The 16,563-nt window shown below is 44.0% G+C and overlaps 1 protein-coding gene across 1 annotated transcript in view; it reads right to left on the bottom strand.

Moving 5' to 3' along the window:
* Positions 1-3,949: 3,949 nt before the first annotated feature.
* The window catches only part of gabra4 (gamma-aminobutyric acid type A receptor subunit alpha4), a 76,610-nt gene continuing 63,996 nt past the window's right edge, over positions 3,950-16,563 (bottom strand). Inside the window, exons 8-9 of the mRNA XM_068058464.1 lie at positions 6,777-7,036; positions 3,950-4,492 (exon numbers count right to left, since the gene is read on the bottom strand). Coding sequence (XP_067914565.1) covers positions 3,950-4,492; positions 6,777-7,036 — 803 coding nt within the window. The remainder of the gene's footprint in view (positions 4,493-6,776; positions 7,037-16,563) is intronic.

The raw sequence follows: 16,563 nt of genomic DNA, 5'->3' as shown, positions 1-16,563 counted from the left end.
CCTTTCCACCCTGGGAAAAAGTCTCTGGCTATCCACTCTATCTATGCCTCTCATCATCTTGTACCCCTCTATCAAGTCACCTCTCATCCTTCTTCGCTCCAATGAGAAAAGCCCTAGCTCCCTCAACCTTTCTTCGTAAGACATGTCCTCCAGTCCAGGCAGCATCCTGGTAAATCTCCTCTGCACCCTCTCTAAAGCCTCCACATCCTTCTTATAATGAGGCGACCAGAACTGAACACAATATTCCAAGTGTGGTCTAACCAGGGCTTTATAAAGCTGCAGCATAACCTCGCGGCTCTTAAAACTCAATCCCCCTGTTAATGAAAGCCAACACACCATACGCTTTCATAGCAACCCTATCAACTTGGGTGGCAACTTTGAGCAATCTATAGACATGGACCCCAAGATCCCTCTGTTCCTCCACACTACCAAGAATCCTGTCTTTAAGCCTGTATTCTGCATTCAAATTCGACCTTCCAAAATGAATCACTTCACACTTTTCCAGGTTGAACTCCATCTGCCACTTCTCAGCCCAGCTCTGCATCCTGTCAATGTCCCGTTGCAACCTACAACAGCCTTCCACACCATCCACAACTCCAGCAACCTTCGTGCCATCGGCAAACTTGCTAACCCAGCCTTCCACTTCCTCATCCAAGTCATTTATAAAAATCACAAAGAGCAGAGGTCCCAGAATAGATCCCTGCAGAACACCACTGGTCACCGAGCTCCAGGCTGAATACTTTCCATCTACTACCACCCTCTGTCTTCTATGGGCCAGCCAATTCTGTATCCAGCCAGCCAAACTTCCCTGTATCCCATGCCTCCTTACTTTCTGAATGAGCCTACCATGGGGAACCTTATCAAACGCCTTGCTAAAATCCATATACACCACATCCACTGCTCTTCCTTCATCAACGTGTTTTGTCACATCTTCAAAGAATTCAATAAGTCTTGTGAGGCATGACCTGCTCCTCACAAAGCCATGTTGACTGTCTCTAATCAAACTATGCTTTTCCAAATAATCATAAATCCTGTCTCTCAGAATCCTCTCCAATAATTTGCCCACTACCGACATAAGACTGACTGGTCTATAATTCCCAGGGTTATCCCTATTCCCTTTCTTGAACGAGGGAATAACATTTGCCACCCTCCAATCATCTGGCACTACTCCAGTGGACAGTGAGGACGCAAAGATCATCGCCAAAGGCGCGGCAATCTCTTCCCTCGCTTCCCGTAATATCCTTGGGTATATCTCGTCTTATCTGTCCTCATGTCTTTCAAAATTTCCAGCACATCCTCCCTCTTAACATCAACCTGTTCGAGCATATCAGCCTGTTCCACGCTGTCCTCACAAATGACCAGGTCCCTCTCACTAGTGAATACTGAAGCAAAGTATTCATTTAGGACCTCCCCTACCTCCTCCGACTCCAGGCACAAGTTCCCTCCACTATCCCTGATCGGCCCTACCCTCACTCTGGCCATCCTCTTGTTCCTCACACAAGTGTAGAACGCCTTGGGATTTTCCTTAATCCTACCCGCCAAGACTTTTACATGTCCCCTTCTAGCTCTCCTAAGTCCATTCTTCAGTTCCTTCCTGGCTACCTTGTAACCCTCTAAAGCCCTGTCTGATCCTTGCTTCCTCAACCTTAAGTAAGCTTCCTTCTTCCTCTTGACTAGCTGTTCCACATCTCGTCATCCAAGGTTCCTTCACCCGACCATCCCTTCCCTGCCTCATCGGGACAAACCTATCCGGCAGTCGCAGCAAGTGCCCCCTAAACAACCTCCACATTTCTGTCGTGCATTTCCCTGAGAACATCTGTTGCCAATTTATGCTCCCCAGTTCCTGCCTAATAGCATTGTAATTTCCCCTCCCCCAATTAAATATTTTCCCATCCCGTCTGCTCCTGTCCCTCTCCATGACTATAGTAAAGGTCAGGGAGTTGTGATCACTATCACCGAAATGCTCTCCCACCGAGAGAGCTGCCACCTGGCCTGGTTCGTTGCCAAGCACCAAGTCCAACATAGCCTCCCCTCTTGTCGGCCTATCTACATATGGAGTCAGGAAACCTTCCTGGACACACCTGACAAAAACTGCTCCATCCAAACTATTTGCACTAAGGAGGTTCCAAATCAATATTAGGGAAGTTGACACTGCCAAATTCCTGTGTTGCACACAGGTTATTTAACCCTGCATCTGTTTGGTAACACCAATTGGAATTGGATGCAATTTTGGCACCTTATATTCAAAAAGGCATTCAATCATTTGGATAAAGGGTAACAAGTATGATTTTGTTACTTAAGAACCTATTTTCATTGGAAAGACCCATCTTGAGAGATGATATGACCTAGCTCCTTAAAATACTGAAAAGCACTGCTAACATGACCGAGTGGGGCAATTTCTTCCTGATTTTGTTAACTTTCATGGAAATGTTGACATGAATGTAAAGCACAAATATAGTTTTATAGTCATGCCTACTTTTTGTTAAATTTCATGATACAAGAATATATACCCTCAGGTTACTTACCTTAAACCACAGAACCAGAGGTTACAAACAAAATGAGCAAAACTAAATATTTTCACTGCTCTTCCTGACCTCACAAAAATAGTTTGAGACGTATTTTTGCGACCTCACCTTCACAGCTAGCCCTTCGAAAGTGAAACATCCATGGCGCATAGTCCACTCAGTGGGCCTTCAAAACTGCTTTGGGGTCCTAACTCAGGTGGAAGCCCCAGCTGTCTCATGGAAGGCCCACCTTAAAAAATGGTGGCAGAGTAGGCACAGGGAAATAAGCCAACCACGTTGATTTCTGCTGGGTGGAAAGAATAAAACTCTCCTGGTTTCTTCCTGCCCCAGGCTGTAGGACCACCCTGCACCATCCTCTCTATATCCATTTTTCAGGCCATTAACATTTCCATTCCAAAAAGAGAAGTGGATTCAGTTGTGCAGAAATATCTTATCAAAAAAACAAGACATTGAACACATGGGAGTCACAAGATCAAGTTCTAGTGCAGCCTGACATCATGGTGTGGAAGTATCATGGATCGAAGTTGAATGTGAATGCAATTAAAATGTTATCTTTCACTTGTGGTTTAACTCTTCTGTTTGTTAGTTTTTATTTAAGCGAAGGTTATGTCTCCTACCTGTCACTCGTAGTAAAATTAGGTTTGCTATCGATGTTCTGGCCTCATCTTATTTTAGCTCTATCATTTCTATTGAGACTTCATAGGCACTTATCCAACTATTAGAAACACACCACCTTTAAAAATATTGTTGGTGTTTCCAAATATATCTTAAAACAAAATATAATTTGAAAATAATAGTTGCTATAAAGATACCAAAAGGTAAGTTATTTGTCTTTTTTATATTGTGGCTAGCCTGTAAAAGAGCGCATTGCATTTTAAAATATGTTGCATAGCTAAAGAAAATTTAATTTTTTGTTAAGTGGATCTTCAAGCTGCAGAATTGAAATCTTACTTTAACTGATCTCTTGAGTCCAGACATAAAAACAGATATCAGAAACTCAGTTCTGGTTGCTGCTGGTAACATGAATTTGTCATTTCTCCTTCAGATGCTGATGGGTCTGCTGTGTATTTCCAGTATTCCTGTTTTGTTTTCTTAAATACAGATGTTTGTTCGTTTTTGTTCTTTGTGTCACCCTTTTCCTTCCATTGCTGATCACCTTCATATACTCCACTTTCTATTTCTTTATTCAGCTTTAGGCCAATCATTTATGCCATGTAGGAGGATAATAACAGCAATACAAACTTGTCCTCAGCATTAAGCTATGGTAGTTCTATGTGTGAGGACTGTTCAATTGAAATCAGCCATTACTGAGAACCCTGCTGTCTGTACACAATAGATTAATAAACCTTAAATGAAACCCCTGCATTATTTCATGGATTGTGAATTGTTCTAACAGATAATATGATCTTTCTATAGCAGCAAAATTACAAATTACCTTCTGTTTTTTCCATGGTGTCTTTTGAGAGGTAGACTACCCAGTAGACCATGTTAAATGCACCAAATGTTACCGGAAAAAGTATGCGAGCATATTTGTCAATTTTGCTTGTTCCACTATCTGCAGATGAAGCTGCAGGAAGGGCTGGGGCAGACGCCACAGTGGTGGGTGAAGAATGCTTTGGGGTTTGTCCAAATAGTCTGGATGGTAGCAGGTTCTGTTCAAGTGTTGCTCCACATTGGCGATGAACCGGTGTGGGTCTCATTGAGGTTATCGTAGGAGTGCAAGGAGGGGGCGGTGGTATACTTCTCATCAACGATAATGTAGGGGATGCATGGGTGTGTCCAAATTTATTGGGACTTGGCACAGAAGAAGGAGGTGCTATAGTTGAGGGAGGTACCTGGCCGATTATAGATGGTCTTGGTATCACACTGTTGCTATCATTCCCCAAGTGATCTCTTTGACTGCCAATAATATCTGATTGTGCCAAGAAGTTCATTCTCTTCCTTAAATTGCCATTTGAATCAGGGTGCTTTAGGAGAAGGGATAAAGAACATTGCTTCAATAGCAGAAAGCAATAATCCACATTGCATTTAATGACTAAAAATAATTACTTGCAATTAAATTTGTGAATCAAGCAGCAATATTGTTTATCAGCCTAATTTTCTTCATTACTGGCTGTTCATCAGGAAAAGCTGAACTATTTAATTACAGAACACTTTAAAACCTAGATTCCCAGCTACAATCTCTATAATACCAGTTGCTCCAATTTCTGTTGATTTCATTCTTAAAACTTTGGAAAAAATACTGAAGTCCAGTAGATGTGAGAATACTGATTTTGCTGCCATTGTGCCTTGAAGCAAAGCTCATTGTCCACACAAATGTATTTTATCCAGCAGTTATTAGTTCACATTAGTGATACTTCACAAAGTAGAACTCCAACCCACAGGTGGCTGTAATAGTGGGGACCTAGCAGAACAGAGTTGCTTATCCATAGGAAAGGAATATTTGTGAGCAACTATCCAAACTGCTTTTGCATGCCCATCATCCAGAGCCAAATCAACAAAGTTGAGGGTTAATGGCACTGAGAAGAAGGGAAATGACTTTAAATTGTAAATATTTATGCAAACTATGGGCAAATTTGTTCAGTGGGTGCCTGAAGGTTACAGTCCAGGACTTTCCACGGTTCAATCCTCAGTCTGCACTGAGTTAGGTAATCTCAGCCAGTTGGAGGTGTGCAAAATGGTCATGGTTTCAACTCCTGATTGCTACCATAAAATCATAGAAAAGTTCAAGGCTTGAAAAGAACATGGAACAATTCTAGTCCATCTTCCATCCATCACAGCAATCGTATCCCATATTGTATTTATCTTTAAAGTACCCCTGAGGAAGTGTCATCAGGCTGCTCTAAAAAGGGACACCTGAGGCCCATAAGAGAAAGAGACTATTTAAAAATATGCCCTCAAGGAGCAGAGTTCTAGCCTAATAAAGGCAATGGATCCCTATGAGGTTAATTCTCATAGTTGCCATTAGTTTTTCCCAGGATGCATAAGTACTAATCAGTCTGCTGCACTGTTGGGATTATTTTTAGCTTCTAGCAGGTTCTGCTCCTTTTGTTTTGAAAATTATTTGAAGAAAAATTAGAGGGCAAATTTCAAAAGCTTTATTAAAGTAAGGATTATGTTGATTTTTTTTTGAACCAGCTTGGTTGTGTGAGTGATAGTTGTAACCTGGAGGAGCAGATTCCGCGCCTATTGTAGAACCCAGCTAATTTTTAGTCCATTGAAATCAATTGTGCAAAGATTGTGTGGATTCAACAACAGAAAGATAAATAGCCTACTGTCCAGAGAGCAAAGATAAATATGACTCCATGTGTTTGTAAATGAGTGTGTATGTTTGATTGTAACTTGCCGAAATTAATGTTAATGGGATGGTAATGGACTTAAAATAGACTTACTGCCCCATTAATGCCAATAATCAGTCCACTGCCACTTTCATGTAACCTACCACTGGGCGACTGAAATGCCTGTCTGTTTCAGGCCCCTTTTAACATGTAAATCAGGGACCTATGACTAACATAGGACTCCTATTACCATTGTAGGATAGAACTGGTTGTCAGTTGGGCCCCAAAAATATTATCTGGGCTGCTGCAGCCCCGAACTCCCACTTTCAGTAGTCATGGCCCTCTGGTATACCTTACCAACTAGTTGACCGTATTTGCCTGAGTTTGGCGAAATGCCCATTGGGTTCTATTTAAATGAAGCCTGGGGTCTCAAAATGGTTTTGGCCGCTGCTGGAATGAAAGGTTATTACCATGCTACCTCAGTCAAAAGTCAAAATCAACCCCTGTATATGTCTGTGTGTGTGTATGCCTCTGTGGATCTGCATGAGTGCAGAAAAATGATTGCACACTTTATGTTGCTTTTGTTTTGTGTTCAATAAAGTTCAAGAATTGTATTAAGCTAAGAAAGTCTCCTCTCCATAAATTAAATTAAATCAAATCCAGGCTCTTTCCAGACTTTACGGGCAGGATTTTCACCACAGGCTTCGGAACCCCGCCGTCATGGTCAAATGAAATCCCTGAATTGGCCAATTAGTGTCCAGAGGGCAGGCTCACTGTTCAATTAAGGACGGTGAGTGAGCTCTCGAAGCTGGAGGGCCAATAGGAGGATTTCTGATATGATTTAACAGCATCAATATTGCACTGTATAAGCTTAAAAGAGATACATTACTTTGGAAATTTTGGAAATAATTTATAGATTATAACTGACTTCACCATTCTGCATCATTATAATAACTATTGATAAAGGTATTACCTGAAGTACAACCTCTGAGACAGACACTGTCTTTATTGGAGTCAGTGGCGATGTAGTGGGAGGCTTGGCTGCCCTTTTTTTTGCTTTCTCAGCTTGTAAATTAGTGAAGTAGTTAACAGCAGCAAATTCAATCAGAGCAGAGAACACAAATGCAAAGCAGACCGCAATGAACCAGTCCATGGCTGTGGCATAGGAGACCTTTGGCAGAGAGTGTCGAGCACTGATGCTCAGTGTTGTCATCGTTAGAACCGTTGTTATACCTTTAATTGAGAAAATAGATTGTTTTATTGGAAGAGGAATATAAGTAGGCACTACAAGGACAAAAAAGCAAAATTATGCAGGTACATTTTTGTAATATGCATATATAAACTATTCTCTTGTATCAAGCATATTTTTTATCTGTATAATAACCTGCTGGTATGGAAGTAGGACAGATCTTGACGAAGAATACTCCCTCTGTGAATGCAAAATGTTTGTCAGGACATTCAAGCCAAGCTACGGCCTAGACGATAACCTGGACTTCAAACAAGGTTGGGCGAAAGTTCACATTTTGTGTAATCACACCATTTAAAATGATGCAGGCCGTTGGAGCCACGCCCATTTTATAAGTGCAAAACAGATATCTAAGCATTCAATATAGCGGGATGTGTGTGCACACATATGGCAACAGAAGTATATTTTCTGCTCTACTGGTAAAGTCTCCTATATAGGCATCCAGGATCCATGCCTGAAACAGGTGTTAAACTTTTGAAAATACTGGTACTTACTTTATTGTGCAGCCAGAAGAAACAGAAGTGCTAATTCCAGCTCCACATGAAATTCACAGACAGCTGGTGGCCACCACTTCCCCCTCTGCCGATTACCTCACAAATCTCCCTACTCCAGACTCTACTCTGTCAGCATAAGTGCACCAGAGTGAATCACCTGTCTGCCTTTACTAAATCCTAAATTCTGGGGTCATTTGTAAAGCTATGGGCAGCCACCAGTGTCTGCAAGGGTTCAAAAACAGCAGCTACCCTGGCTGAAGCCAATCGTCTTCCCAAGGTAGAGCAGAGACCCTCAGAGGCCTAAATGGCTAGCTAGAGTGTTAGCTGTGGCTCAGTTGGTTATGCTCTTGTTCCTGCGTCAGAAGGTTATGGGTTCAAGTCACGCTCAAAGACACAAAAATCAAAACAGATACTCCACTGCACTATTGAGGAAGTACTGCACTATTAGAGGTGCCATCTTTCAGATGAGATGTTAAAACTGAAGCTCTCAGGTGGGTGTAAAGGATCCCATAGCACTATTTCAAAGAACAGCTGGGGAGTTATCCCAAATGTCCTGCCCAATGTTTATCCCTCAATCTTTTGTTACAAAAGCAGATTATCTGGTCATTATCACATAGTTTTTTTCTGGGAGCTTACTGTGTGTAAATTGGTTGCTGTGTTTCCTACACTACAACAGTGACTACGCTTCAAAAAGTACTTAATTGGCTGCAAAGCACTTTGTGATGTCTGGTGGACATGAAAGGTGCTATATAAATGTAAGTCTTTCTTTCTCCCTGGAGGGCCATTTCAACTACAAAGTGTTTCCTGACAACGCAGCCAGCCACTGACGTCATCAGGCTGCGCCAAAGTGCGCATATGCGCAGACGGGCTCCTGCTCTCTGCGCGTACGCTGTGTTCCGACTTGCCAGGACTGATTAGCGCTTGCGCCGATGACGTCATTACGTGATGTGTGCATCTTCGGGCAACGCGCCTGGTCGGCCTCTGCGCACGTGCTTTACGAGTACTGCAATGCAACGCTAACCGGTATTCACCCATGCGTCAAGCTCCGCTCCTCCCCTCACTGCTCTCTCCGGCCCCTCCGCTCCCCACCCCTCTTCGCTGCTCGCTCTGGCCACTCCGCTCCCTGCTTTGCTGCTCTCTCCGGCCACTCCGCTCCCCCCCGTCACTACTCTCTCTGGCCACTCCGCTCCCCCCCGTCACTACTCTCTCCGGCCGCTCCGCTCCACCGTTGCTGCTCTCGCCGGCCGCTCCACTCCACCATCGCTGCTTTCGCCGCCCGCTCCGCTCCACCCTCGCTGCTCTCGCCGGCCACTCCGCTCCCCCCCGTCACTACTCTCTCCGGCCGCACCGCTCCACCCTCGTTGCTCTCGCCGGCCACTCCGCTCCACCCTCGCTGCACTCGCCGGCCGCTCCACTCTGTCGGCCGCTCCACTCCCTGCCGGCCCCAGCCCTCGCGCTCCCCCACCCCCCCCAGTCCCCGGCCCAATCCACTCCCCCCCCGGCCCCGGCCCACTCCGCTCCTCCCTGTCCCCGGCCCGCACACTCGCTCTCTCCCGCCATTGTGTGCTGCCATGTGTTTAGGTCAGGTTGCCTTCGTGTGATTATTTGAGCAGCGCCATCTTTAGTCCTGGCAGCTGCCTGAAGTCGCAGACTGTGACGTTTTAGTGACATGCTGGATTTGCGCATGTGCCACTGCAGTGCCACCGAGTGGTAGCATTGTCAGCAAATGCAACCTTTCAACTAAGTGAGGTTTGGGGCCTTTAAAATGTGTCACATGGACTCACTCCTGCTCTCAGCAACGCGAGTTCTGCTGAGATCATTTGATGGTATAAAGGATGGAATTTTCCATGGATACCCAGGAGCACCATGCCACTCCCACCCCCCACTACCGCACCCCCCCCCCCCACCGGCCTGAAATAGGAGGATGGACACGATGTTCACCCACAGTACCAGAACTGCCCTGGCCAGACTGGAATTTAAAGGTTTATTCCAAATGTAATAGAATTGTGCAGAGGTGGGAATCAAACCATGGCCCCTCTCAGTATAAATGTGACTTTTGCCCTCTCCAGCCACAGGAATTTCAGTGTTTTATAATTTTTTACTTGTAGATTATAGTCAGTGATAAGTACACAGTTTCAAAGGAGGGCATTTGCTACATTGGGTGCCAGAGGACCAGAGAATTGCAAACGTTACAGTCTTGTACAAAAAAAAGGTGTAAAGCTAAGCCCAGCAACTACAGGACAGTCAGTTTAACCTCGGTGGTGGGGAAGCTTCTGGAAACAATAACTCAGGACAAAATTAATAGTCACTGCTGTCATCGTGACTGCAGATCTCAGTCCACAAAGGGGCTTGCAAGCTCTCATGGCAGTTCAACAATCTGTCCTCCAATAGATTACTAGGATTGCAGGGTTGCTGCCCTATACAAGTGGCAGTGACAGCATTTGACACTCTGCCAGTGTCCTTGCTGTTGCCTATCAGCCACCCAGCACAGAGTGCTGCCACCCATGCCGAGATGGTGCAGTCTGAAACCAGGCCTTCTCGGCCCGGAGCTGCTTGACGGTGTCCTGAAACACCATCTTCTGTCTCTCCCAGTGGAAGCCAACAGCCTTTCACAAGCCTGCTGCAGCCGCTGGGGTAGCGCTGAGTAGGAGCACTAGGACAGGCATTAGGGGAATGCACAAAGGTGAATGTGGCATGGTTTGATTTATAAATTTGGTTTGGAATGTTTATTTTGTGTTTGCTTTTATTTTTGCATTGTGGCCTAAAGGACACTGTGATGTAAGGGAAGGTAATGTATGGAATAGTTGGTGAATGGGGAATTGGGGCTGCATTTAGTGGCATCACAGTCGGATGATAACGAATAACTCAGCTAGAAAGGGTTGGTGTTGGTTGCCTCCTCCCTTCCCCTTTCTCTTCCTCCTCCTTCTTCTCAGGTGGTCACTATATAGCTGGTGGCAAGAGCTGTGCCCTCATGATTGTGAGGTTGTGCAGCATGCAGAAAATCACCACAAATGTTGGCATGTGCTCTGCAGAGTACTGTAGGACCCTCCAGAGTGGTCCTGCAGCAAAAGCATCATTTATGCATCCCAATGGTCTGCTCCATATTTTGTGGCAGCATGGCTTTTGCTATTTACATGCTGCCCACATGTGCGTGAGGTGTGCACATGAATCCTGCGCTATATCGTCAAAGGACAGCCTTTGTCATCCTGTAGTCACCCTCTAGTTTATCGTGGTGGCTCAAATGCAGAAGGCACAGCAGACTTCCTCACAATGAAGTCATGATGACTGATGCCAGGATACCAAGCATTGACGTACATGATACAGTTCATATGGTCGCACACCAGCTAACTGCTGAGGATTGGATGCAGGACATCTCAAAGTTAGCATGCAGAGCCTCCAAAGCAATTTGTGTGCAGTCAATTGCACCCTACACCATGGGGAAGACTTCAATCCTCAAAGTTATGTGCTTACACCACCTGCTTCTTTCTAACATGACAGAATGAAATGTATTCAGCTCACTTGGAATAGAGCCTCAGCGATCTCCCTTATACAACAGTGGATGGCAAACTGGGAGATGTTCCAAATATTGTCTGCTCTAACCGGGAAGAAGCCACACTCTTAAAAGTTCATGGCCACTGTCACCTTCACAGTCACTGGCAATACTGTCCTTGCCCTGCTCTGAAGCTGCATTGTGACTGTAACAGGTTACAGATTTCAGTGAAGATGCCTTGAGTGAAGCAGAGACATGTGGCACACTTCCTCATTGATTTTCAGCAAGGAGAATTGCTCCCCGTGTAGGTGGATATGGTCTCCTTGTAAGAGCCCTTCTCCCCATCCTCCTTCCCCCTCCTACCTCTTCCAGCAGCTTGTCCTGTTTTGTGTCACGCCTGCTCATTTTCCCTGTCAAGCTTTAGGCAAAGAAGGATACATACTCCTACACCCATATTTGGGAGCAATTGGTTTGTGCAGAATCCTTGAAGTCAGGACAAAAGTTCTTTGGCAGATGCCACATCATTCCTGTATATTTCGGCAACTTTAAAACACTCTGGAAACCACTAAACACTTCTGCAACCATAATAACCAGTAGAAATCAAAATGAAAAAACAGAAAGTGCTGGAAATACTCAGCAGGTCTGACAGCATTTGTGTAAAAATCAATCCTCACCTAACCTGAAAAGTAGTTGATAGTCCTTTTATACAGCAATGGTGCAGGGGGTGGGCCTTGCTAGTGCTGCACATGTCTAAGAGACGCTATTAGCTGGAGGATTAAGCTCCAAAATAGCAGCACTGGTGCCATTATTGTGCCTTGGACACCATTTTGGAGGCAAAACAATACTCATTGTGCCGAGAAAACGGGTGCTACAGACCAAATGTCACAACTATATATCCAATAGATCATCAGTTGCAAGCTGCCAGAAAGTGAACATATTCTCACCTTCAAATATAAACAGCGAATGTTATCAAGATAGCCTCATATGCCCCCCTCTACATCTTTACTTGTATTATGCAAGACAATCATGCTCTAGCCAGAGTCCCAAAGGAATCACTCCCCATTAGAGAGAGACAGTTGGCGATATATAGCTTGAGGGTCACCACTCCTCAAGTGTGGGGCAAGGCAAGGAGGCAGGTCTCCATGAAGATAATCATGAATGTTATTTCAACTGTCAAAGTGAAAGGATTCTACTGAAATCAATATGATATTAACAGTTTCTTTTGAAAAGCAAAGGTAGACACGTTATCAGAAACCTTCCAGAAAGAATGAGCAAGATTAGACTGCCAGAAATCACTAGAAAGTGGATTGGTGAGAAATTACCAACTAATACTCCTTCCTACCGTTGTTGGTTTTATTGTCCAAATGTGTAACATGCTGATATCAAATTCCTCTCTCCGCAGACAGTGCTGAAGAGGGGGAGCACAGAGTGATTGCAGAACTGAGTGCTTCATGAATAGAGTGCTAAAGTCGGGAATTTGGTGCAAGTAGGAGGGGGAAGGAGGTGCTGCCTTTTTTTAAGCCTCCAGTAACTTGAAGATGATTACGGCAAAGACCCGCCACGGAGCCTGACACCAGGAAAGTCCGTCCCGATCCTCCTGGAGGCGGTGGCGGCAAGGGTCCGTGATGGCCCCACCGCTATTGGGCAACGGGACCTCAATTTCAATATTTAAAATTAATTTGAGTGAATAACTTTAAATGAATCTACTTTGAATCTTCCGGGCCCTCCTACACCTTGAATTCCCTGTCTGGGGAAAGCCAGCGTGACACTGGTGGAGAGGGGGAGAAGTTAAGATTTCCAGTGCCGAGGGAGAGGGGGTGGGAAACGGGGTCAAATAAAAGCAATGGGTGTAGGGGATGGTGGGAAGGGGTGAACTTTAAACTTTCTGCAGTCTGGTGGGATGGGAAGGTCAGATTTAAAAAAGTAAATCTTTTGTGGGGGAAAGGGCAAATAGTTAATGTAATTGTTATTAGGGGATGGGAAAGGGGCATTACAAATTTATTTGATAAATTTTTAAGTGGGGGGGGGGGTGTATCTTTCAAAATTTAAACATGCTGGCAGGGCTGGTTTGCCCTGTAAAAATGGCACCAGTGCCTGTGCACAGGCAGCTGACGCCATTGCTGGTGTTGGACAGCCAGCGCCCCTCCACATGATTTGGGGGTGGCGGGGGCCGCCCCGGCCATTTAAATGAGCCATGGCGCGGGAGATCGCGGCAGCTCTAAGGCGTGCAGCCTGCAGGGCTTGTTGCCAAGAGCAATGTCGGGCTCTTAAAATCCAGCCCAATGAGTCCAGAGAGAATGCTAAAAGTGGAATAATGAACCACTGTCTGAAAGCAAAAACATGAAAAACACGTTTAAGACGAGCACATGATTAAAAAATAATAAAAAATGAAAATATATAAAAATAAAAATAATAAATTGGGGCGGCACAGTGGCGCAGTGGTTAGCACCGCAGCCTCACAGCTCCAGGGACCCAGGTTCAATTCTGGGTATTGCCTGTGCGGAGTTTGCAAGTTCTCCATGTGACCGCGTGGGTTTTCGCTGGGTGCTCTGGTTTCCTCCCACCGCCAAAGACTTGCAGGTGATAAGTAAATTGGCTATTGTAAATTGCCCCTAGTGTAGGTAGGTGGTAGGGAATATGGGATTACTGTAGGGTTACTATAAATGGGTGGTTCTTGGTCGGCACAGACTCGATTTGCCGAAGGGCCTGTTTCAGTGCTGTGTCTCCAAATAAATTAAAAAAATATATAAAATAAAAGTACTGCGGCTCATGGTCTGAAATTGTTGAACTCGATAGTGAGTCCAGAAGGCTGTAGAGTGCTAATTGGAAGATGAGTGATGTTCCTCGAGCTTGCGTTGAGCTTCAGTGGAACACTGTAGCAGGCAGAGGACAGAAATGTGGGCATGAGAGCAGGGTAGTGAATTAAAATGGCAAGCAACCAAAAGCTCGGGGTCATGCTTGCAGACCGAGTGGAGGTGTTCTGCAAAGTAGTCACTCAATCTGCGTTTGGTCTCCCCAATGCAAAGGAGATCACATTGTGAGCAATGACTACAGTATACTAAATTGTAAGGAGTACAAGTAAATCGCTGCTTCACCTGGAAGGAGTGTTTGGAGTCTTGAATGCTGAGGAGAGGGGAATTGCATGGGAAGCTGTTGTAGAAAGGGGATGAAGTATCAGGGGTGATGGAGGAGTGGACCAGGGTGTTGCAGAGGGCATGATCCCTTTGGAATGCTGATAGGGGAGGGGAGGGGAGGGGAAGATGTGTTTGGTGGTGGCATCACACTGGGGATAGCAGAAATGGCAGAGGATGATCCTTTGGATGTGGAGGCTGGTTGGGTAGAAAGTGAGGACAAGGAGAGCCCTGTCACAGTTCTGGGGGATAGGGAAAGGGGCGAGGGCAGAAGTATGGGAAATAGGGTGGACACGGTCGAGAGCCCTGTAACCATAGTGCAGGGGTGTTCGCGGTTGAAGAAAAAGGAAGACACATGCGAAGCGCTGTTGTGGAAGGTTGCATCATCAGAACAGATGCGTGGAGACGGAGAACCTGGGAGAATGGAATGGAATCCTTACAGGAGACAGGGTGTGAGGAAGAATAGTTGAGGTAGCTGTGGGAGGTGGTGGGCTTATAATAAATATTTTTATCTAATAGCCATTGTGAAGACCTGGTTGCAACTTGACCAAGGTTGGGAAATAAATATTTCAGGATACTTAACTTTTAGAAGAGAGATGCAAAATAGGAAAGGAAGAGGAGTGGACTTGCTAATAAATAATGGGATAAAGACAGTAGAAAGGAACTTAGTACAGAAAATCAAGAAGTATTACCAGTTTGGGTAGTGCTGAGAACCAGCAAACAATGGTGGGAGTTGTATACTCACTACAACTACTAGAAACATCAGGCAGAGTATAAATCAGGAAATTAGAGGCACATGTAACAAGGGTAATACAGTAATCATTGGGTATTTTAAACTTCATATAGATTGGGCAAACCAAATTTGCAATACTAGTGTCGAGGATGAGTTGATAGAGTGTATACAAAATAGTTTTCTAAATCAATATATCGAGGAACCAACTAGCGACAGATTATTTTGGATCTAGTAATGTGCAATGAGAGAGGATTAATTAATAACCTTGTAGTAAAGGGCCCTCTAGGGAAGAGTGACCATAATATGATAGAGTTTTATAATGAATTTGAAAGTGATTTAGTTAAGTCTGAAACTAGGGTCTTAAATCTAAACAAAGCAAACTACATAGGTATAAGCGAGTTGGCTAAGGTAGATTGGGAAACTACATTAAACAATATGACAGTAGACAAGAAATGGCTAACATTTAAAAAATTGATACATAATTAGCAACAAATATATATTCCTTTAAAACACAAAAACCCTACAGAAAAAATGGTCTAACTGTGGCTAACAAGAGGAGTTAAAGACTGTATTAGATTAAAGGATGAAGCTTATAATGTTGCCAAAAGAGTAGTAAGCCTGAGGTTTGCAACAATTTTAGAATTCAGCAAGGAGGACCAAGGAATCGATAAGGAAAGAGAAAACATATCAGAGTAGACTAGCAGGAGACATAAAAGCAGATTGTAAATGCTTCTATAGATATATAAATAGGAAAAAAGTAGTGAAAGTAAATATGCGCCCATTAGAGGCAGAGACAGGTGAAATTATTATGGGGGAGTGAAGAAATGACAGACGCCAAACAAATATTTTGTATTCATCTTCATGGTAGAAGACATAAAATAAAATTTCAGAAATAATGAGGAGCCAAGGGTCTAGCAAGAATGAGAAACTTAAAGAAATCAGTGTAAGTAACGAAATAGTACTGGATAAATTAATGGGACTAAGTGGCGACAAATCCCCTGGACCGGACACCCTTAATTTTAGGGGTTTAAAAGAGGTAGCTGCAGAGATAATGGATGCATTATTTTGATCTTCCAGAATACCTTGGATGCTAGGACACTTCCCAAGGATTGAAAGGCAGCAAAACATAACCCTGCTATTTAAGAAAGGAGGAAGAGAGAAAACAGGGAGCATCTGCCTTACGTCAGTGGTAGGCTAAATGCTAAAATCTATTATGGATGTGATGAGAGGATACTTAGAAAATCATAGTATGATTAATCAGAGTCAATGCAGATTTATGAAAGGGAAAATCTTATTTGACAAATCTGTTAGGAGTTTTTTGAAAGTTTAAGCTAGTAGGATGGATAAGGGGGAACAAGTGGATGGAGTATATTTGGATTTTCAAAAAGCATTTGATAATGTTCCACACAAGAGGTGATTACACAAAATTAGGACTCATGGGATTGAGGGTAATATATTAGCATGGATTATGGATTGGTTAATGGACAGAAAACAGTAGGAATAAACTGGACATTTTTAAGGTTGGTAGGCTATACTGACTGAACTGACTGTAACATATCCAAGTTAAACAGAGTTTAAACCCTTCCCCACAGCACTAGTTAAACTGTGTGTAAGGATATTGGTCCCAGGTCTGTTCAGGCACATCCCATCCACCTTGAACAGGTCT

This window comes from Heterodontus francisci, chromosome 1, assembly GCF_036365525.1.
Source record: "Heterodontus francisci isolate sHetFra1 chromosome 1, sHetFra1.hap1, whole genome shotgun sequence".
NCBI classification, from domain to species: domain Eukaryota; kingdom Metazoa; phylum Chordata; class Chondrichthyes; order Heterodontiformes; family Heterodontidae; genus Heterodontus; species Heterodontus francisci.
This window is presented reverse-complemented; position numbering and strand designations above follow the sequence as displayed.